The sequence below is a fragment of the Coturnix japonica genome, chromosome 4 (assembly GCF_054131305.1).
Source record: "Coturnix japonica strain WE chromosome 4, WE-NBRP24, whole genome shotgun sequence".
Lineage (NCBI taxonomy): Eukaryota > Metazoa > Chordata > Aves > Galliformes > Phasianidae > Coturnix > Coturnix japonica.
The window spans coordinates 38,034,850-38,057,605 of NC_140666.1; the positions used below are offsets into that span (position 1 = coordinate 38,034,850).

The 22,756-nt window shown below is 39.3% G+C and overlaps 1 protein-coding gene across 14 annotated transcripts in view; it reads right to left on the reverse strand.

The window, feature by feature from the left end:
* SH3D19 (SH3 domain containing 19) overlaps positions 1-9,641 on the reverse strand; it is a 73,839-nt gene extending 64,198 nt beyond the window's left edge. For 5 of the 14 annotated variants that reach the window (XR_014945769.1, XR_014945770.1, XM_015861118.3 and 2 more), the window contains exon 1: positions 8,900-9,344. Coding sequence is in view for 7 of the 14 variants with exons in the window: in XM_015861118.3 (XP_015716604.3) it covers positions 8,900-9,281 (382 nt within the window). In the remaining 7 variants the exon portion in view is untranslated. Of the gene's footprint in view, positions 1-6,417; positions 6,928-8,899 lie in introns of those variants that run through there. The other 9 variants (XM_085546524.1, XM_015861121.3, XM_015861119.3 and 6 more) reach the window with 7 other exon arrangements.
* Positions 9,642-22,756: the final 13,115 nt, after the last annotated feature.

A 22,756-nucleotide genomic window follows, 5' to 3' on the forward strand; every position in this document is an offset into this window, starting at 1 on the left:
ATTCATATTACAGGCATACACCTCTCATTCTTCACAAGTGGCCCTGGTACTTCAGCTAAGAGTTGGCTGCACCTGTCTCTGGGCTTCTGAGAAATTACAGTAATTCACAAAGCCCTCTCATCTGTTTTTCAGAACGTTTAGCAATTGTACTTCCTCCTTCAGTCTTTCAGAAAATACACAATAGGAAAAAAAGCAATTACAAAAAGTCCTTTTTAGCAGCTTCTAGCCTTGACATCAGGTTAGTGCATATAGTCCTCAGTCTTCTTAAGAAAAATTCTACACTTTCTCTATTGCTGCTCAAGGTAACATGTAGTAATTCCTCTCAACTGACCAATAGAAGGCTTCAAAAGCCATAAGGCATCTTTTAACCAGTGATGAGAAGATGGCAAAGCCATCAGCAACCAGAAAAGGTGAAAACAAAGTTTTTGTGTTTACCACAGAAAAAAAGCCAGGTCATTTTGCCCAGGAATCCAAAGTCACCAGTGACCGTTCCAATCTTCAGTAGCTTGGAGAAAGAGTTCTACTCCCTGTGCCTACTAGTGCTGGAAACATGAGGTCTGCACCACTACTCCATCTCATCTCTCAGCACTACCACTTCTACAAGCATTGTCTTGTCGTGCTTAAACAAACAGGTGGTGGACTACAGCAGGCACCTTCCACTCCAGTGCTCTATTCTCTGGTGAGCTTCATCATTCCACTTTGGAGATCACTTTTTCAAGACATACTTATAATCATCTAGACCTTCAAGAAAGTTCTAGAAAGGTCTTGAAAGAAACCATCAAGATCACCAAGTCCAACCATCAACCCAAAATTTTCAATCTTTTGATAAATCACAACGCTTGCAGAACTTGTCATGAGATAATCATGCACCTGATAATGCCATTTTCCAAGTACTAGGTAAAAAGGCAGATTTTCCCCAAACTTCTACCTTGATCCCAAATCCCATCATTTCTAGTAGTCTCTATACTGCAGATTTACAGTGCAGACAATCATAAAATGAATACAATACACTGAGGGAACAATTTATTATGTGAAAGTTATCAAAATGCTGAGTTTGTTCCCAGGCTTTTATGTCCCATCACTCACACAGGAAGAGCAAACAATATTTTAATAATAAATAACACCAAAGCACTCTGTTCACTCAAAAAAATCTTGTAAATGATTTAACACAGATGTGCACAACCTGAATCAATTTTCATGTGTTGATCTGTGATATTGACTGCTTGGGTTTTAATGCAAGACACAGTGCACGATGAATATAAATCTATCATCTCAAGAAAACAATTTACATTTAATTTTAGCTGTCTCCTACATATAGAAATAAAATGCTGTAGCTGAAGAAAAAACAACAACTAATAGCTTATTTCATGCATACAGTATCCTGTCTAGGAGAATGCATCAGAAAAAACTGTAGGAAACAAAGTCCCTGAAATTTACTTACAGTTTTCGGAATATAAATCACCATGTTCAAAGTCACATTAAAAAAAGCAAAATACTTACAGAACATTCATCATCACAACCCAAGAACCAATGAATATCCAGTAAAAATATCAGCCAGCATGTAACAGGTAGTAATTGATTTTAAATAATGCATAATTAAGTTGTGTTCCTTGCTACAATGTAACATTTGAAGGTCAAAAGTGTAAGCAGTTTTAAAAAGGAATTAATTTGACAGGGATTTTCATCTGCAGCTCCCAATAAGTTCCTAAGATACTGGATGCAAAGGAGTAGGAATCCTTCTTGGTATTAAAAATTAAATTCCAGAAGAGATTTCTTGCATACTTACTTGAAGACCCTTACAGGCAATTGTAAGAAATAGATTTCCAAACAAAACAAACTTTTTGTGTGATACATCATAACTTTCCTTTGGACATAAAAATTATAGAAGTATCACCTTGTGTTTCTTTCAGTTTGGGCAGTGGGGCAAATAACTTCAAGCTTTACTGTCATCCAGCCCCTCAGGCTGGTCCCAAACACAGCTACATACAGCCACAAGAAACAAAAATAGATTTTTCTTGTTGTTCTGTATGCAAAAAAACAAAACAAAACAAAAAAACAACACAGACCAATAAAGTTCATCTTTGAATCATCTTATTTAGAATTCCATTAAATCTTGTTCAGATATCCCCAGATCTCAAGTCAAAACATCGAATTGATGCTTTTAGAATACCCACATCCAACCCATAAAAAGCTGCTAATTTACAACTCCACCTGAGTCAGTTAGCATAACACAGCACCACATCAGATAATCAACTTAAAGATATTGATATCCATAAAATACTCTGTCTTCCAAAATTTATAAAGCACCGGGAAAATAAATGCAGTTGTCCTGCTGCATGCTATCATCTACTAAATCTATGTTTGCCCTAGAAAATTATTTTTGTCCTTCACTGAGGAGAAGGATGATTGCCAAGCATAAACCACAGACAAACAGATGATAAATTGTCTTCTCAAAGCCACAGTTGGAAAGCTTCTGTAACTTTGGTACATGTTGTTTTTCATGAGAAGAGCAAAAACTTCAGCTAGCAATTTGGCTGATGCTTCATCAGTTTAAAATACTGGATACATGAAGCAGAACTGCCCAGTGAGAACACTGAAGGAACTAGGCTTTTTTGGTCCAGTACAGAGGAGGCAAATGAGTTACCTAACAGCAGCACACAGCTGTTTGAAGGGCAGTAAGAAAACTCACAAGTGCAGGTTTTTCCTTGTATTAGCAGACAATATAACAAGGTGCAATGATCACAACTGAAGCTTAGGTGGTTCAGAATAAATACGAGGAAAAATTCCATTGCTAGGATGTAGTGCAGTACTAGAACAGGTTACCTGCAGAGGCTGTACATCCTTTTTGGTGGATATTGTTCAGAACATGGCCAAAGAAAGCCTTGCTGGATAGATTCTTCCTCAGCAAGATTCCTGCATCAATTAAATGTGCCCAGTGGATTTAAATACTTCCAAAATAAAAGCATCACACTACCTATACAGAGAGAAGGTCAACACCACTTCTTCCAGATTTTAAGTCAAGGCTATACTGTCGAAAGTTAATTATTAACAATGTTACTTACAAATATTAAGCTTATTTCATCCATAAACAAAAACTGCTGTGGTAAAAACTTATTAAGAATCACAGAATGGTTTGGATTCAAAGGGACCTTAAAACTCCAGCCCCTGCCATGGGCAGGGACACCCCTCCCCACTAGGCAAGTTGCTCAGGTTTTTGCAATGACGCTGTGACTCACCCTGCCCTTTGCTGTCCATACCCTTTTGTTACGCAACAATCATGTTTTATTATTTGTTACCTTAACAGGAAATGATTGATTACAACATGCAGTAAATAGCATGGTCTTTGGACAATCATAACTCGGTGGGTTGCTCTCTTTAGCTGTAATCTCATCACTCCTTAAGCAATGATTCATTTTTGTGCCTCTCTAAGCGAAGAAGGCTCATTCCATCACATAACTGCTCATTGTTATTTGTCACTCTACAGTTTCCTTAGCTAGGAAAACACTACGCCCTGTCGAGAATCACAAGTTATTCAGTTATTTTCCTTAGAGTAGCATTTATTTTTAGAAGGGTTGCTTCTTCAGAAGACAACCTTCATTTTGGTTCAGCTGACACTCTTGCCCAAACTACAAGTAGGTTTTGCTACTGACAGTACACTGAATTTTAAGAAAACGCATTTCCACATACAGGCTACATTATTATCTTCACAAAAACTTACTGTCTTATACTTACCCTATCAAGCTAGATTTGCAGACCATTAAATTTAGTGGAAACAAGTACAATAACTTCAATGAGCTACAGAAACAACCTAATCAGGTCATCTAATTAACCAGGTAGTCCTTACATGATATACCAGCTCTATAATGAGATTATTACATAAGAATTACATTATTCATGTTCTTTAAACTGTTTTAGTGTGGTGGTGCCTCAATTACAAAGATGGAAGCCCTTGAGTCTGAATTGGGACTGCAAAAACTAGAAGAGACCAAATCCCAAGAGGAAGAACAAAGAGTTCTTAATCCAGCTGGCGACCAACCCCTCCACCTCTTGAACTTGCGATCCACCTGATTAAATAAACACTCCCAAAACTTCCTTCTCTTTTTAAGGGCTTCTTGTGTGCACACAGACAGGCTAGGAGACCACAGGTATACTTTACACACTTAACACAAATGATGTGTTCTATTATTCTTCTTCCCTTCTGAGTATGAGAATAAATGGTTACTCTCACTACAGAAAAGTGGAACAACATCCAGATGAGCACTGAAGGACACAAGAACTCAGATGACAAAGTTTCCAGTTGACCAATTCTGATTTCTGCAAGCAGCCGCAGATCTTTCCACTTCATAAATGTAAGGTTTAATTTAAGCTTATAGTAATACAGCACCTAATTCCTAGGGCCACTTTTTCCTGTATCACACTTTCTCTCTATCCCAGGGTCACAGTATCTCATGGGAGCTGTTACGGCCAAGCTTTACATATTACAATCCAGTGAATCCTAAGGGAGATCATCATTTAATCAGTTTCAGGTTGAGTCTCGTGAAGAGTCTCAGACCTTATTCATTTATCCTAAAGACTGAATACATTTTACATAGTAATGTGAGAACAACAACAATCTTGTACCAAATTATTATCTGAAAAAAGGCCCAATGCCTGTAAAGTACTGTTCTCTGCATTTCATCAGCCTCACTACACAAACATACCTCCATAACTTCTCAGCATGTTGAGAAGGGCAATGTTCAACCTTAATTTGTCACATTTGACACAGCTCATTGTTCTCAGCTTCCAAAACAAGTCAGCACCAGTCTGATGTGGGAGTTGTGGGAGTATAAAGAATTGATCAAACTGTGAACTGGATCTTGCTTTGGCTAAAGACCAAACCATTTGTTCAGTTGACCAACCAAAAATAGATAACTTCACCCATAACCTAAATTTGCCCAGTAGAGATGAAAGAGTTCCAGAAAACACTTGAAATTTTGTGACGAAACAGGAAAAAAAGGAAAAAAAAAAGAAAGAAAAAAATCAGATGCTTCAGCCAGTGTAGCAAAACTTACAGCCACTGCACAGGAGCAAAGCACAGACAAACATTTGCCATAAAAATAGAGTAATATTGAATTAGGTTAATGTCTTTCTGTATTACTGACCATCTGTAGTTTTAACTGCACATTAAATTAAAAAACACAATAGCTCTTCATTATGAACTTAAATTTTATTACTGACTTCTATATTTGGCAGTTTTACTTTTTTCTTTTTTTCTTTTTCTTTTTTTTTTTTTTTTTTTTTTTTTAGTAAGGAAACATCTGCTACACCCATTACAGACTATTCTTTCTCTAGGAACACTGACTAGAATTCAAAGTGAAACTACATTGATGCTGAATGTGTTTCAATTTCACGTGTACTTCAGGTAACACCAGAATACTGAGATTCTCTCTCACTCTTAACAGAGCAAGCCTTTTCTTCACAGACATAAAATTAACCATTGCACATTATAACTAAGATTTACTGGATTCACTATAAAGTTTCCTGGAAGTCCACTTATTTTACTATGTATACACAAAATAGTCAACACAGGAAAGTATACCAGATTAAGGTCCAAAGTTAAAATCAGATAAAGTCTTAAAGTCTTAAGGAAAAGAAACTCTAAGTTTGTTTAGTTTTTTGTTTTTTAATGTTTGCATTTTAACTTTTTGTCTAAAAAGTAAAAAAAAAAAAATTTAAACTAAAAAAATACTGTTAAAATTCAGTCTACTGTATGACTTGCCAGAATAAGAATGTATACAGCATAAATATGCAACAAAAGGAAAGAAAAAACAATCAAATTTTATTTATTTATATTGTAGTTAAAAAAGAGTTTTCCCACAGGTGGCCAGGCAATTCCATTTCATTAATCTGTGTTGCTATTTTTATTCTTTTTAATTTTTAAAAAATATATCTTTGTTTTTTCTTGTTACTTGAACAGTGAAAAGAAATAAAAACCAGGCAACCACCATTTTTTCAGAGAAAACCATTCTATTTAGAAAATCCTCGAAGTGTTCTGCTCCTGTTTTCTCCAAGTTTTTCCAGAATATGCTAAACAAAAAAAGCTTCCTTGAACTCAGAGATAACTCACCTGTTGGCATGACATGCAATGGTGTGAATAGGCCATCATACAATGTAGGTAAGCAAGGATGACTATCATGTTCAAGCATGGTTCTGATCCCACTTCACCTAGCCACAGCTTCCCTGCTTTATTGTCAGTGCTGACACTTGCCTATTGCTTCAGCAAGCTTCTTCAGCTTATTAAACCAGCAAAAAATAAATCCAAACGCTCTGATCCACACACACACACACACAAACCCCACAAGCAGAACTCCAGCAGCTCAAGCTACAGTTTTGCAGCAATCTAAGCCAAACTAACTCCTGGCTGGCACAGAATCTTACCTCCCTCCAGCCACATGTTCCCACTCTCTTTTATGCCAGCTCCAACATTCATCAGATTCTGTACAGAACCACTTCAGCCAGCTGAATCAGCAGAAAGTCATCCACCAGAGAGAAGAAAAACAGCTTTCAGCTGGGCCAGTGCACTAGAACAGGTTGGTGCAGGTCCTAGTGAACACGAGAGCTCCAAACTCAGCTTCCACAGCCACCAGGGAGATCAGCCCAAGCTGCCACAAAAGCACAATGGGGACTTTGCTCACCAGCAGGTCAGACAAATAGTAGAGCTTGACACCCCAGAGAGAGCAGAACTGCAAATCCAAAAAAGTAGTGATCCCTCCGGCAGAAGCAAGCTGCTAGATTATCCTGCTTCACCCTCTTGTGTCTGGAGTAGCATAACTGTGACTAAATTCCTGGGAAAATACCCTTTCAATTCAATGGCATCCTGTATTCTGGTCCTTCAGTAAAGCACTGCTAATTACACGTCTAAGTGTTTTATAAGTCTGAAGCATTTCCGAACTTTTACCTTTCAACAAACTATCTCTTGCTTTGCACACAAGCCTTGTTTGTGAAGGGCAAAGGTGAGCAACTGCCCCTACTCTCATGTATATGCTGAGCCTACCAGAAATGTAACTTGCACATAATAACCATTAGCTTAACAGACTGAAATGCTTAAATTGACAGCCAGCTAAAATGCATCAGCTCCTTTCGATGAGTGAAAAAACACTCAGTAAGTTAATTAATGCTGAACTATGCTAACATTTTGTCATTGTAACTGCACATAATACACAAAAAATACAAGTATTTCCAACAAACAAGGGAAGGACAACAAACTTATCCACCTCACAAGATATTCCTCCTGGATGCACTAAAAACATTGCTGGCAGGCTTTACATCTGCTTTCCAGTGAAGAGTCTTTTGAACAGATGGAAGGGAGGAGCGACAGCCACAGCAGAACATTCATCATTTACACATTCTTTACACTAGTAAGGTAGGACAGTGCCTGGCTGCTTTCAGAGGGAGGATCTCAGGACAAAATCATAATGAAAATTTAAACACTAAGGAGAGAAGTGTTATTTACTACTCATTAGTAGTATTTTACCTAGAGAAACTCTGGGAACAAGCTTAGCTTCACAACAAGAAAACAAAGATATATATATATACACCCACACAAACTGCAAAAATACATGTTTTCCACCAATAAAAATCTCCAAAAAAAGCCTTTAAAGAACAGACACTAGAACTAGCAGCTCATGTTTTGCTACTGAAGAAGTTGTACATGAACCAACTCTGGTTTTGCACCCTGCCCTCAATGAGGCAAAATCCTGCACACATGCCAAGCCACAGTGGCAGCTGCTAATCCAGCACCTGCCCAGGAATGCACTCACACAGCTGGGGTTGTGGGGAGCCACAGGGCCAGCATGTTGTGAGCTTTCCTCTGCAGCAGGATCCTAAAATTGCTGTGTTTTTCTCATATAGAAGGCAATGCTCCTGCTGTTCAAATGGATGCAAAACCACGTGAATTGTAAAAGTTACTAAAGCATTAAGGTTCTGTGATAATTACAAAATGCCTGTATATTTGGAATCCAATTTGAAATATCAAGGGTAACTGGTATTTTCCTTGGAAACAAACCTTATGAAAACAATTCACTCTGGAGGAAATTTCACAGAGAAGAGGAAAAAAGGTCACATTTACCGCCTTAGTGATCACAGAAAATGTGATCCAGACATTGCTTGTCAATTAACAATGAGAACTGAATTAAAGAAATAACTTCAACTGCTGACAGGGCCCAGTGGATTTCACCACTCCAAATAAAAGCTTATTTTAGTCACCATGCCTACCTATAAAGCTAGCTACCTATAAAGTTTGCTCCCAAGCTCCTGTTTCCACACTCCTGTATGCACTAGTTCTTAGCTCCTGTTTGCCAAGGCTTGCCATCCTTACCTATGCGGAAATAGTTACACGTGGGCAACTTTTAAATCTAGGTGTTCCTCCACCCTGAGATTTACAAGATCAATCAGTCACGCATTTTGTTTCGTAGTATGTTAAATATCTGGATGAGTTTGGTGGGCAACACGTGTCTATGTTACCATTAGGTTGGAAGAACAGTCTTTCAGAGTGCACTTCACCACCCTCTGAACACATAGTTCTGGTTCACACAAAGCAAGGTACAGATGCGCCCCTACTGAATTCATTTTGGGTGAAACGGACTTGATAAGCACGCTCCAGCAGAGCTGCTAACACAAGCCAACACATCTCAGGAATCTAATCCCATCAACTAGGCAAGGGCTGGTCACTGAGAGGACACCGGGTCCTCAGCATCAATTGCTCAGCGTGGAACACCCTGGCTGTCCCCTCGCAACCCACAGCCGGGAGCACCTGCTCCCTTCCAGCGTGGAGGCTATGGCTGCTCGGCCTAGCAGTCCCCAGACGACTGACGCCTCAGCCCAGGGCCTCGTCTTCCGCAGACCCTCGCCCGCCCCTCACCTGCTACCGAGCCCAGGGCCCGGCGGTGCCGCCTGCCGAGATCCCGCAGCTCCTCCTCGTCCTCCTCCAGCCTCCAGGCTTCAGCCATCGGCGAGGGGGCGCGGCCGACGCAGCTCAAAGGCCGGGGGCTACCATGGCCAGCCGGGGGCCTTACTGCCCCTTCCCAGGACGGCGAGGGAGGCCGACGTCTTCCCTCAGCGCGGCCGCTTGTCCCCGTGCCCGTCCTCACCGGGCCTGCCCCGCACCTGCGCTCGGCTCCCGAGCTGCCGCGCTCCTGCCGGTGGGGCGAGAGGGGGCGAGGAGGCAGCCGGCTGCCGAGGAGATGGAGACGGCGGCGGGAGGAGGAAAGGCAGCGGAGGCGCCGGCTGCCCTTCCTGCCCATCCGCGGCTCGGCGTCAGCAGGAAGCCCCACGGCCGCCTGGCACCACCACAAAAGGGGGCGGAGGAGACGGCGAGGGGAGGAACCCGCGGCCGCCGGCGGGCAGCGCCGCGCCGGGTACCTCGAGGCTACAGCGGGCCGGGATCGCACCGGGCAGGCCTGCGTGGGTCCTGAGCGGCACCGCGATACAAGATGACGGGAACGCGATCGGGGTCTTCCTTCCATTTAAAGCCAAGTGTAAGAAGGCAAAAAGGCTGCTTACTGCGATGGAGCTGACAAGCCGAGACCTCCAGCAGCGTGTGGAGGTGCAGGTGTCATCGCGGGAGGGCTCCTGCATCCTGCAAGTTGTAGGGTGCAGCCAAGGCAGGTGTCCTGCTCTATCCTGGACAGGAAGAAAAGCATAGGAGATTTAAAAAACAAAACAGACAAACAAAACACCTAGGGGAAAGAATTGCAGCCCAACCCTGCAGATCTGGGCTCTGGGGGGTCTATCACTTTACAGCTGTGTGAAGGAAGGCATTCAAACAATGGCGGGCTCTAACTTATGACCTGGAGGATGAGGATTTTGGCATGAGGTTCACAAGGGGCTCTCTTAAAACTCTAAAGAAGTGATCTTACAGATGCACTTGAAAGCAGTAAGTACACACTTCCAGTACCAAAGTGATACGCACCATCTGGCTGTGCTTCAGGTTGGACACTTTGAACTCAGTTACAGTTTCAAGTTTATTTTCCCCTGGGCCGCACTTGTTTGTATCTAGAATTAACTAACGTTGTTTCTTCTTGTAATACAAGTTACTGTAAAACTAGTTCATAAATCTTTTTACAAGGGACTCCACAGTGAGCCTTACTGAGGAAAGAGCATATGAGGAAGTAAAATTCAGCTTCAGAGCAGGTGGATAATGGACAGTAAAAAGAAAAAAGGATGCAACAGTACATTAGAGCAGGAAGATCAAACACTAAGTAATCCCAACATTGAGCAATATCTGTGTTGACTCACCAAGCACTGTCTACTCTGTGCACTGAATGAAGTATCATGCAGGAAGAAAGAAAGAAAATGCATATAGTACATAAAAACAAAAGATTGGCTATGCATTTCTTCCTGTTTCACTTCTTGATCCTTAAGAGATTTTGCTTTCCTGCTCCTCGTCCCAAGCATGCAGTATTCAAATGATATAATAGTAGTTAGAAGCACGTGCTATAAAAGGACCTAAGGCCAGGCATAAAACTGAATGTACAATAGGAGTGTATTACAGACAAGTCAAACCTGCCACCACAAGTATGTGTTCTCAACGCCACATGCTTCAGATGAGCTCTGCATGGGAGGAGTGTGTGTGGGCTAAAAGATCTCACAAATTCCAGTGCCAGATCGATGCCTTGCATTTTATCTAAACTGGGTATGTAAGCCTTCTGTGGTGCACTTCTGCTGCAGATGATCTAAAGAAGTTTACCAGAAGGCCTTACCTCTGAGACAAAAAAAAGTAGTTCCAACACAGAAAAGTATGAGGGACACCAGAAAGGAGTAAAGTTGCTGGAATGTGCCTGTGAGATAAATATCTCTCAAATAAAACAAACAGGATATGTTGTTTGTATTCTAATTGTCTGCTTAGAGCTATAATGCCACACCTGTGTTCAGTGCCTAAATACCACTACCCACAAAGCGACAAAGAACAGCAAAACCCAAGTTTAGCCAGATCTGCATCACACAGCCAAAGTAAGGTTTCTAGAAATGAAGCTCCACAGAGAAACACGGTGTAGCAGCATAATACAATGGAAAGCACAGCAGTAATAGCACGGAAGCAAAGTCCCAGGCTGCAGCAAGTGAGGAAGAGCCCAAGTGCAGCAGTCATGGACACATAAACAAAAGGGAAAAAAAAGTGGAAGGCCTCAGATACACAGGGATCTCCAGTGAGATACCCTTGTCGCCACTGACAGCCCTTAAATGAGGTCTGGGAAGGGCTGGATCCTGGTTCCACTCCTACTCACTGAGGTACATTGCAGATATCTGAGCTCCACTGGGTTGCTTTGCCTTCCACCAGGTGCTCAATCACAGGCCATGACTTGCACTGTCACTACACACAGTAACAGCTGGGAGCCTAAAATTATATAGGAGACAGATACAGACACCACAGAAAATGGATAACAATTGTACTAAAAACAATCCTCCCTGTTTTTAATATGCCCGAGACATGTTTTTAAAAGCCCAGAGAACATTCTACTTACAAATGAAAACCCTTTACTTTGATTATGCAGAACAATGAGGTCTCTGAAATGCCAGCTTGGCAATATACCAAACTCTTCCAGTGGGCAATACTAGCAAGGATTGAAGTTCCTGCTCAGAGCTATCAGGGGTGATTAAGAAATGCCTAGAACTGACCCAGAACAGATTTAGCCAGAATGGAAGAGATCAAACTGTGATAGAATTCACATGCTGATACATGATTCAGGTAGTAATAACAAACATACTGCCAGAATCTTCTAGAAAGAGTTTCCATTCAGTACTGCTGGAAACAAGTAAAAACTGTCAGTATTTGAATAAAATTGAAATACAAAGCAACATTGTATAAAATGCTTGTATCAGATTTCTGAACTTCTTATTGCAAGAAACCCTCATGCAATAATGTATGTTACTTTAATAAGGAGGCAGGTTACCATTAGGTAGAAACTCCTCAGGGCATTGGTATATTCACACTGCCTGTGTACAAACACCACGAATATTCAAATTAGAGGAACTTATTTTCTGCTTTAAATGCATGTGGAACAAGAATGCATGGGATAATATGCAACTATGTTCAGGCTAGTGCACTTTCATTCTCTTCTCTCAACAGCAAAATCTGTTAATATGCAAAGACTAAGGGCACAGAGATGGAGACCTTCATTTCTTACAAATAACTATTTTCTAGTGAGTACTTGCCCAACTGCACTCATTCATACTGTGAGCATGAGCTTTTCCTCACTTCCAGTTTATGTTGGTGTTCTCAAGTGATCAACAGCTTCAGCACTGCTCTATCAAAGCAACATCTCAGCATTGTCTTGGTATTTGATAAAGGTGTACAAATAATGGAAGTAACTGGGAAGGAGGCAGGATTTAACACACCTACAGGAGACAAAAAGGGCTCTGACAGAGTGCTCCTGGGCAGTTCCATCTGAGCAGTCCCAGGGACACATATCTGGGTAAGCATTTTCCAGGAGGAGAGAGCTGTGCTGCTGGAGTTTGAGACAAGCAGCAAAGCCAGTTGTTGAAATAACCAAAACAGCTGGAGCTGCTGGCCAATCTAATAATAGCTTGGGCCAGACAGAGTAATTTGTGATAATTTGGCTCAGTTTGGAACACAAAAAAAGTTCTGCCAGGTTCCCACACCCAAGGAAAGAAGGAAATGGGGGTGGGGACTGAACTTAACAGTTTCAAATGCAGCAAAAACTAAAGCCATGCAGGAAATTCTCTCCAGAAGAAAATAAAAAATGAAAACAAAAAACTTCTACTTCTTAACAGATAAATAAATAAACATTTAAAAAAAAAAAAAAAAAAAAAGGAAGAAAGAAAAAAAAAAAGAGAGAGGAAGAAAAAGCAAATAGAGGAAAAAAAAACCCCTCCAAAACTTAAAGAAAAAGAAGAGAGTCTATCATCATGTGTTCTGTACTGAAGTCCTGCATGAAGTACAATATCCTTGTGTTTTACAAGCAGGATGAAAGGAAAAAATGCACTCTTGTACTGCAGTGAGAACCTCTGCTGTGTGTATATGCGTAGGAATAAGAAGACTTTTGTGTATTTCATAGCTATATTTCTCCTAGAAAAGAAATCTTATTGTCTCAAGAATACTGCAATTTAGCTGTTAGAATCTCTCACTGAGATTCTACTTCACCATATGCACCATTGCTGTAATGTGCATACTTGGAATTTTTCAATGGTAGAGCAGAAGGAAGCAACTGGGTAAATGGTTCTTTGTATTCCCTGCAGAACACTTACAGTTAGTTGCCTTAATAGTTATTATTTTTTTAAGTATTTTGTTCTGATTTGCATCCTTGGAATTGCTGCTTTGTGTGTCCTCGCAAAAAAATGAAAAATATTTTTTTCAACAAAAAATATCAGCTCTATAGAACTGCTTAATTGAAGCTGCCTATGTAGCCTCAGTGTCTATTCAGGTTCTGCAAAGCAGCTGAAGCCTGCAATGAATGTATCAGTGTTTGGCAGAGATACAGAAACCTCAGACCACAAAAGAATGCAGACAAGAGATTTTTTAAAAACGCAAGGGATGAAAAGAAGAATTTGCAAAAGGGAAAATGTAGCCTTTAGACACAACAACATTAGTTTTGCTTTGAATAAAAATAACAAGGATCTTGCTCAGCAGAGGAACAACATTGGCAACAGAGCCAGTAAAGGAAATGAACACTGTGGAGAGTAAGATCTGATAATTTGATCTTCATTTGTGTTCACCTTGTCCAATGGACTCTCAGGTAACTGGAGAACGACATATCAGGAGCCTGCAGGCTTCCTGAAAGGTCTCCAGATGAGCATGGGCTCCTTTGCGCTGTTACAAACACTTGTGGCTGCCATCATATCAGCAGGATGACAATCTGAATGTTGATGGTTTTGTGGTAAGTGAAGATGATAAGAATAAAAGATTATTGATTTCCTTGAATAAAGACTTTTCTGAGAGAAACACTGGGAAATTACCTTTATGCAAAATCAGGATTCTGGGATTAGTTTAAGGGAGGGAAAAAAAAAAAAAAAAAAAAAAAAAAAAAGGACTCCCACATGAAAGGAGCAAATCCAATAACTGCAAAAGAGCAGAAATCATGGTGCAATTCACACACAAAAAAGAAAAAAAAAAAAAAAGGAGCTAAACATACAGAAACTATATAGAAGAAAATGTTTAGAGTTACCAGTTTTAAAATCAGTTGTACTAATAATTTTAATTACTTCTGATGTTTTTCAGCTTAGACAAAAAACACCCTTTTCTGTCCTACCTTTTTAATTAACAAATATCTTGCAACCAGATAACACAGCAATGAGATCAGAGTACCAAAGTCCTAAGCTACAGTAAGCAAGGATTTGCTCAGAAGCAACAGCAATAGGCACAGAAGCAAAAGAAAAAGCTGCTTACTTCAGAAGGTCCCAAATATACAAGTATCTCCAACAAAACATCCTCACCTCCACTGCCAACCTTAAATGAGGCCTGTGAATGGATGGATCCTGGCTCCACCCCTTCTGTACCTACATTGCATGCACCTGAACTCTCTGGGTTGGCCCTGTATTCCCATTAGGTGCTCCATCACTGGTTCAAGCTGTGACTCAGCATTTCCTCTACACAACTCTAAACAGCATCTCTTCTCTTTTATTACCAATGAATGTTGTCTAATTCTACCACATCTGTGATTAAAGAAAATGAGGAAAAGAAGTAGAAAAAAGTGAGAAAATATAGAAGGGAAAAGAGCTGTTTGAGAGGTGAATTCTCCCTAGAAAAAGTAGGCCATCAAGGCCAAATGCATTTGTAGTTTGTGCTTTAAAAATGAATGTTTACTCTACAGCCAAATTTTATTAGTAGACAGTGTTGATGTTGCATTAAGCATCCTGGCAACAGCACGATATAAGATGTATTATCACACTGGACATATGTGAGTCTAATATCTAAAAATACACTAAAGTAGCCTGGGATAAGAGTCCAACTTTTCTGCTGCAGTTTGCATTTCAGTGCCAAGAGCAGTTAAGGGAAAAACCTATGGAAGTTTGCAGGAGATTCCTAAAGATTTTTCAAAAGATGAAATAGTCACTAATTTGTCCACAGGAGTAAATACAGAAGATTCCCAGATTACTGGAATTGGTTACTGTAGTGGAAATGCCATCATAGCCTGAACCAGTGATTGAGCACCAGGTGGGAAGGCAGGGCCATTGACACAGTTCATTCTTTCCAGAAGTGTTCACAAAGGCACATTGATATTCAGCCATAGGATAATTACATAATTAAGTAGTTTTATCATAATCACTAATTTGTGAGTCGAGTGCCAAGGAGTTTAATATTAATGAGGTTGTAAGTCTAGTTACCTTAATGTGTGTTTGTTAATGGGAAAACAATTCTGTAATGTGTAAGCTTTTCAAAAATTAAATTCTGACAAATAGAATAGTACAGACTTACAACTTAAAAAATACATATTTTATCTGTTACAGACACCTTTCAATCATACATTCAACAACCCACAGCTTCTTAAAACAATTTCTTCTTAATAAGAGCTGAGGAGTGGAAAAACAGTTAGATAGCTTTAATTGAGTGCTTGGCTAGGCCCCCTGACAGAATGTTGGATGACACCTGCTCATTTTAAGCCAGCCAGCCAAACACAGTGAGAGATACAGCAGTTTCTCAGGCACCTATTTTTCAATTAATCTGATAAAGAAGGACGTGCATACCTCAGTAGCAATTAAGGAACAATAAAAACTCCTATCTGATTATATCACTCCTGTCTTTTTCAATTTTATACCATTACCATTACTCTAAATACTAAATGTCAATAGAAGAATAGATGATGGCAAGCATACCTATCATCAGGGCCTCCGGATCATTTTTAATGAGGCTTATGCTAAGAAGCTTATGTATTTCACACTTGCGCTTGCAATAATCTATTTTGCTAGGCTTTTAGGGTTACTGCACTCCACTTATACATACTTACTTAAATAACAGTAGTTTCTGAGCTAATAACACCTGTGTTAGCAAGGAGATATCAGTACTGTTTAGATAGCTGGATGAAAAATGGAGTTGCCAAAATATGCTTTCTTCTGAATAGCAGAAATTGTTTTGTTATATATACATTGCTGCCATAAAGCAATCTGGTGGTTTTACTGCCAGTGATAGAATTCTTGTTAAACCCTTTGATATTGAAGTTTGTTAACAATACAGTCAGAAAAAGTGGAGGCCTTACCCTATTTATTTTTTTTTACTTCCTTATTAATTTACATATACATGTTCAGTGTTCAGAAGTTTTTCCCACATTCACCGAGTGTAATCACAGAATTGCATCATTCAGTATGAAAAGTTTCATGTCATTAAAAAACACACAAAGTTAAAGTTTTTAATCTGACGGCATGGCAGAAAGCAAAATTCCTGTTTTAGTTACAAAAGTGAAAAACAAATATCTGCCAAATATCTAGTGTTCCCAACGAAGTCTGGACTGATGAAGGTTAGCAGCATTTTTACAAGCTATTGTTGGCATAATCTGGAGTGTCGCGGACAGTTTCTCAGAGAAAACTTACATCCTGAATCAGATCTTTGCTGTAGCTAGTTGCTAAGAGAGATCAGTAGACAACAGTTCTCACCTAAAATCTGGATCAACTCCTATTTTCCCAAAAGTGTGATATTCAAACTTTTTTAGACTTCAATGACATCTTTTCTGCAATATTTTACATCACCACAGTTTCTTCCACTCTTCCATGATAAATATATACTTTAACTCCTCTAGTCTGCCTCAAATCTCTGCCTTCCTCAGACTGTAGCAACTCATAGAAGAAATCAAAATTTTTCAAAATGTTTCTTTTTCCCAGAAAATAAAATAAAAACTTTATTTATTTATTTATTTATTTTTTACTCTGCACTCTTTCCTCCAAGATATACAGCCCATTCAGTCCCTACCTTACAGTTGCTTTTAACACCTTCATTCTCGAAGGAAACATCATATTCTGCTAGGGCTTTAGGAGTGTGGAAAGCACAAAAAGCAGGGAAATGGCTGAGTATAATTTCCTCTAGTTTTTACACCTTAAGAGAAGAGCTACTCCTCCTCACCTTGTAACAGACCTCATTCCATTTTACATGAATCTCTCATGTTTCCAAGGATATGAAAAAACATTCGGGGATTCGTGGAGTAAAAAAGAATACAGACACACTCACCTATACTTTCCTTGCTCCTTCTTGTTGCTCAGTTGGCCAACAAAGTTTCTTCCATGGACAAAATCTCTTAAATACTCATCTCAAAGTAACTTTATCAGATCACCATCAGTTTTACAGGAATCTTTTATATCTGCTGTGAAATCCTTTCCTTCAATGCCGTTTAAATGTCAGAAGCAGTTTAAAGGAGCTCTACAGCGTTCAATTTCAGATCAGTAAGAGTTCAATGGTCTGGAAAATAAGGAAGACAGTGTCAGAATCAGTTTCTAGGATACCTTCACAAAACTCATGTGTTCAGCACTGCACTGGAGCCAGAAACAACCTATCAGTCTTGAAGCAGCTCTCTCAGATAAAGCTTTATTCCACAGGGTGGCCAGTAGCCTGGAGTATGCAAGTGACTTCACATATAGTATGTTCTTCCTTTACGCTGCAAATTCACTGTATCTCTTTGTATGGGAAACTGGTAATCACAGCCTGAACCTCTGATGAATCAGCTGAGGCAAGTGTTGGGTCAGCTGTGGGAGCACAGGTGAGAGTAATTTAGCTGTGCTCCTGGAAGGGATGGAGCTTGACTCCACCTCCTCTAGACCTCATTTAAGGGCTGACCACCACTAAGGCAGCATCTCTTGGAGACTGCTCCCTGGTTGAGATTGCCTCAGCATTTACCAGTGAAGGCATCCATATTGGTGAGTTTTTCCTTATAAATAACCTTTTGAATGTCTGTTGCTATTTTTGTATTATTCCACCTTACACTCTTAGAGTTAATCAGATGACCAGCTATCAGCTTAGCTGTGAACAACTGCACTACAGTTGTTCATGATCTACTGAGTTTTCACCATGGTATGTTATTCCAGCTTTGGGTAGTGTATCCTACCATAAGATAACCATACCATGCTTGTTTCTCAGACACATTATAAATACTGGTCTGTTCATAAGGGAATGAGGGTTTGCTCTAGAAGAAATCAGTGTTTCATAGCTTAACTTACATCCCTACTGTCAAGTAAACAGTTGTAGTCACAGTAAAGGATCCTCTTTGGCCTTTTACTTTAGGCTTTTGCACCCAAGTCAGATGGGCTGGGTTATACACACTGTGAAACTCAAGGCAGAAATTCTTATCTGTGGATGATCAGAAGATACAGGGACAACTTTGTAGCAGGAGTTTGGCATTACAATCTACAGTACATCCCTTTTACCTGGATCAGAAGAGTGTATTTAAGAGTTGGGTTCCACCTACTCTCTGCTCTGCATTTCATCTGTGCAGCAGCATGCAGAATCTTCTATTGTTGATAGCCATGCTGTACATAATTCTTACTGGCAAAGGAATGATTTAAGAGTGAGAAAGGAATGCAAAAATTTGCAAAATGAGAATGTCAGAAATGCTGACAAAACCTTGGTCCCATCTCACACAATTATACAAAGTACAGCTTTCCAGGGGGATTAATATGAATTTATCAGCCAGTCCCAGAGTAAAACATCAGAAAAGTTTATAGCAAAAGGAAAACAAATATGAAGAAGTTCTGTAATAAACTGTCTTGTTTCACTCTGATGCTTACATTTGCAGAATGTTGATATACTGCTGCAGCACCCAGGATGATCCTTCTTTGGATTAGCACTAAAGAAAATGTATTAGCTAGACAGTTGCAGCAAATGAGCTTTGAGCTTTTTTTTTTATTATTCATGGCTGGTTAGGTGTGCAGGTCACGTTCCAGCCTCATTAGTGAGTAGCGGCAACTTGAATCTAGTTATTAATTCTCCAGGTTGCAAGTTGTTGCAATTGAAGCCCAACACTATTGACATAATGTTGGCTACAAGAGAGATTTCCAAGTGTAGCAGGACTTATACTTTTGTTTCTTGATGAAAAATGTCTTGTTTGGGGAAAAAAAACAAAAACAACCTAGTTGAATCCAGACAGGTTCACATGGGCTAACCTTACACCTGGTGTGTTAGGAACTGAAAAAGTTCAATGCTTAACAACATCCATTTTTATTTTTTTAAATTTTGTTCAAGAATTCTGGAAATCCACAGGTCTGTTTTTTCCCTGGAGAGTCTAAGAATAAATTTAATGAACTAAAACACACAAATTATATTCCCTGTTCTCTCTAGGAAGTGAATTTCTGCTTGAGTTCTATGGGTTTTGATATCTTAAATTACTAACACCTTTTATTTGCAAGAAGTAATCTCCATCTTGTTTACTTGTAAATGCTTCAACAGTCATAGTCTTCTACAAGCATAAATATTGCATTTATCATGTATTGTTTCCAGGTAAAAACTTTCAGGGGGCAACTTTTCAGGGACAACAACTGTAAATGTTCATTATTTACTAATGTATAACAAAAGTAATACAAAGAAGCATGGGAGATGAAATATCATGATTGTTATTTCTAATGTGCCCGTGATGATAGTACCTCCAATGTGTTACTGAAATAAACTGCAGTCTATTTCAATTCATACATATTTTTCTCCCTTTTAATTACAGTTGCACAACTTTTAAAATGTCACATGATTCTGTGTGCTTTTTTTATACATGATCATTCCTGTTTCTGTCAGTAATGAACACATAAATTATAAGAATAAATTAAGACTGGCACTTAGCCCTTGCATTCTAATTGAAGTCCAGCACTAGATAAAGTTAAACGTTGTGTAATAGGACTGCATCCATTGTCTCTTGTAATTACTGTTAAAATGTAAAGTGTATTTATGTCACTTTCCAGTCTCTTCATTATCATACAAATACCATTCATCCATCTTTTTACTTTTTTTACTTGAAAATGTAACCTCTTTTCAAAATTCCTACAAATTAACACCGTGGCTTACCTTTCAAATTAAAGTATAATTCTTGGGAAATCCAGTGAAATGAATCTCGGGCTACTCATGGTTGCATGGGTTGCTTTTCTTGCTGTGACTGTACTCTGAACTGTTGAGCCGAAGGAATATTGAAATGTCAGCATGCTGCTTGCCTATAAATAAAGAGCAGGCATGTGGAGTGAGTGAGTGGTGTCAAGAAGGGAATGACAAACCATGTGCATGTATAACCCTGTATTTCTTGTGCATATCCCCCTACAGCTCTATGCGATATTGACATGTAATTTCTGTAGTGTAATCCAAATCATGTTCGATGGATAATTTTTATTACCATTCATCCTTGTCAGGATCACTTGAATGGCATGTGTAACTGAACTCCCCAGGAGGCAATCTTTTTTCTGTGAGAACTGATATCAAATATAAACAGAGATCCAGGAAGAAATAGGAAAAACAGCGTTTTGTAGAACTTTCAAGAAAAAAAAAAACAATAGATCCTACCAAACCAAGTAAAAATATTTAAAAAGTGTCAACTAGACTTGATATTTGATTTGTCTTATGTCTTTTTATCCAGAATCCTATTATGTGATTTTTTTTACATTGACATTATTCATTAAGAATCCTTCCAGTTCTCATACTCAAGCGTCTTCAGTCAGCCTGGCTAAAACAAACATACTTGAAGGCTTCTTTCAAAGAGGATGTTCTTAGGCTATCAGAAGCATCACTGTTAAGGTCTAATGAGGTACCTGGAGAAACTGCAGAATCGGAAACCATTCTTTGTGTAAGTATTTTAGCTCATTTATGAGCCCATATGGCCTAGTCTGATCACAAACAAGGTTTTGGGTAGGTTTCACCACAGCCTTGAGTGTCATGTCTTTTGTATTTCTCTGGTATTTTTCAGGTATCTGGGTCAGTGACAAACTGAAACAGTGGCAACATAGATGTACCAGTTCACTGCTTCCTGGTAAGTGAGCCTCACACAAATTATTCTCAATAAAAGTGAAGTAGTTCTTGTGCAGAGTAAATATCATCACATGAGCTCCATCCACTTTATGCCCCTTAAGAAATCCAGAGTGTTTTGTAGTTGGTGAAGTCCTTGTTGATAGTGGTTTATAAAAGAACACAAAGGTTGTTTATTCAAGGGCCGCTTGCAAAACATGGCACATGGAAGCTATCAGAGCCAGAACTTCAGTAGCAGTTTGGAACAGTTTAGACCATAGAGTGGCCCATCATCACAGGAGTACAGGGAGGGCTAGAAGCCAGTGTTGCATACCTTCCCCTAAGGCTGTGAATTAATTTGTCCAGCTTCTAGACACATAGTGAAAAAATTCGCTTGAAGTCTTTCAGCTGGTGCATCATGTACTTAATTTGGCAGGCTCTCATCTATATCAGGACTGGGTTTCCCCATTTGAAAACCAGCAAAAATGAGTGCTTTTTCCAGTGTAATCTGGCAGTGAGAATGGAACAGAAGCTTGGCACAGGTATTTCTGTATACCTATTTTAATCTATGTGGGAAGATGAGGACACATATTCCAAAGAATTAAAATCAAAACAATCAATTATTTCTGCCAGCTTCAGCTAGTTTTGGAATAGACGCATACATGCTTTATCCACAAAACACATCCAGTGTTGTAGCAATCCAAAGGGAGAACTGTGAATTTTCCAGACTTGTAGACTTATTTGAAGAGATCACATTTATGAAGCAATAATACCATTCCATTTCAGTCTTCTGCTTCTCTTCTAAGAAGCAGATGCCAATTTCTGCCAGTTGTGAGGAATTCCAGGATCAATTAGGATGTGTGCAGAAAATACTGAAGAGTGAATTCTCAAAAAAGCAGCATTTTAGAGAGAAAGAACACCCACATAATTTCATGGCAATTAGTTAAGTATAAAACCAAAGGGTAATTAAGCTACCTTTCTGGAGTTGGCACTGCGCAAGTGGCCAGCTTTTCAAGCCTTAGATTTAATATACTGCTCAGAGAATTTATCACATTCAGTGCTTTTATGACAGACAGTAAAACTTCATGCTTGTGTGTGATTGAGAGCTATATCAAAACATGTTCCCAAAGCTCTGCATTGTACTTAGTGATTTTTCTTTTTACACTTCAATAAATTTACTACTTCTGTGTGTAGTGTCCACAAAATATCTATTATAAATAATAGTTTTCAAGATTCACTAGTGCCTGAAGGTTGCTGCAGATTCCATACATGTTCAGAATAAGTCTTTTATAGTCAAGCCAAGAGGAAAAGAAATGGCTTATTAAATGCAACATGAAGAGAAATAGAATGAACAAACAATACAGATAATTAGACAAAGCAGGAAAATCAAGACAGGAGATTGTTTAAAAGCAAAACTGAAAAAAGATCTGTCATAGCCCTAACCAGAATACAGTACACTGGATTTCCAACCCTTTAGGAAGAACATAGGAGAAAAATGGAAACAAAGTTATGGAAAAAAAAATTCAGGATATACTGTGCAGGAAAAACATGTTTAATATCTCCAAAGAGGAAATCATTCAGTTTCTTCCAGCAGCTCAAAAACTGTGTTGACTGTTACATGATCTGATCTGGTTTGCAGCTGAATTCAGCCTTTTAAATCAACAGCTGAACTAATTATTTTAAACTACAGCTAACCTAGCTTTTCCTAACTGTACGCCTATGCGTATGTGGTTTGCTTATGCGTACATCTGGCACAAATTTTGTTGATGTTTTTCCACTGTCTACTGCTCTAAGTCTCACCCTTCAGCTTTGCTTGCAGACTTCAGCTGGAGGTGTTAGGTGTCAGACTGCTGCACTGCAGCACTGGCCAGG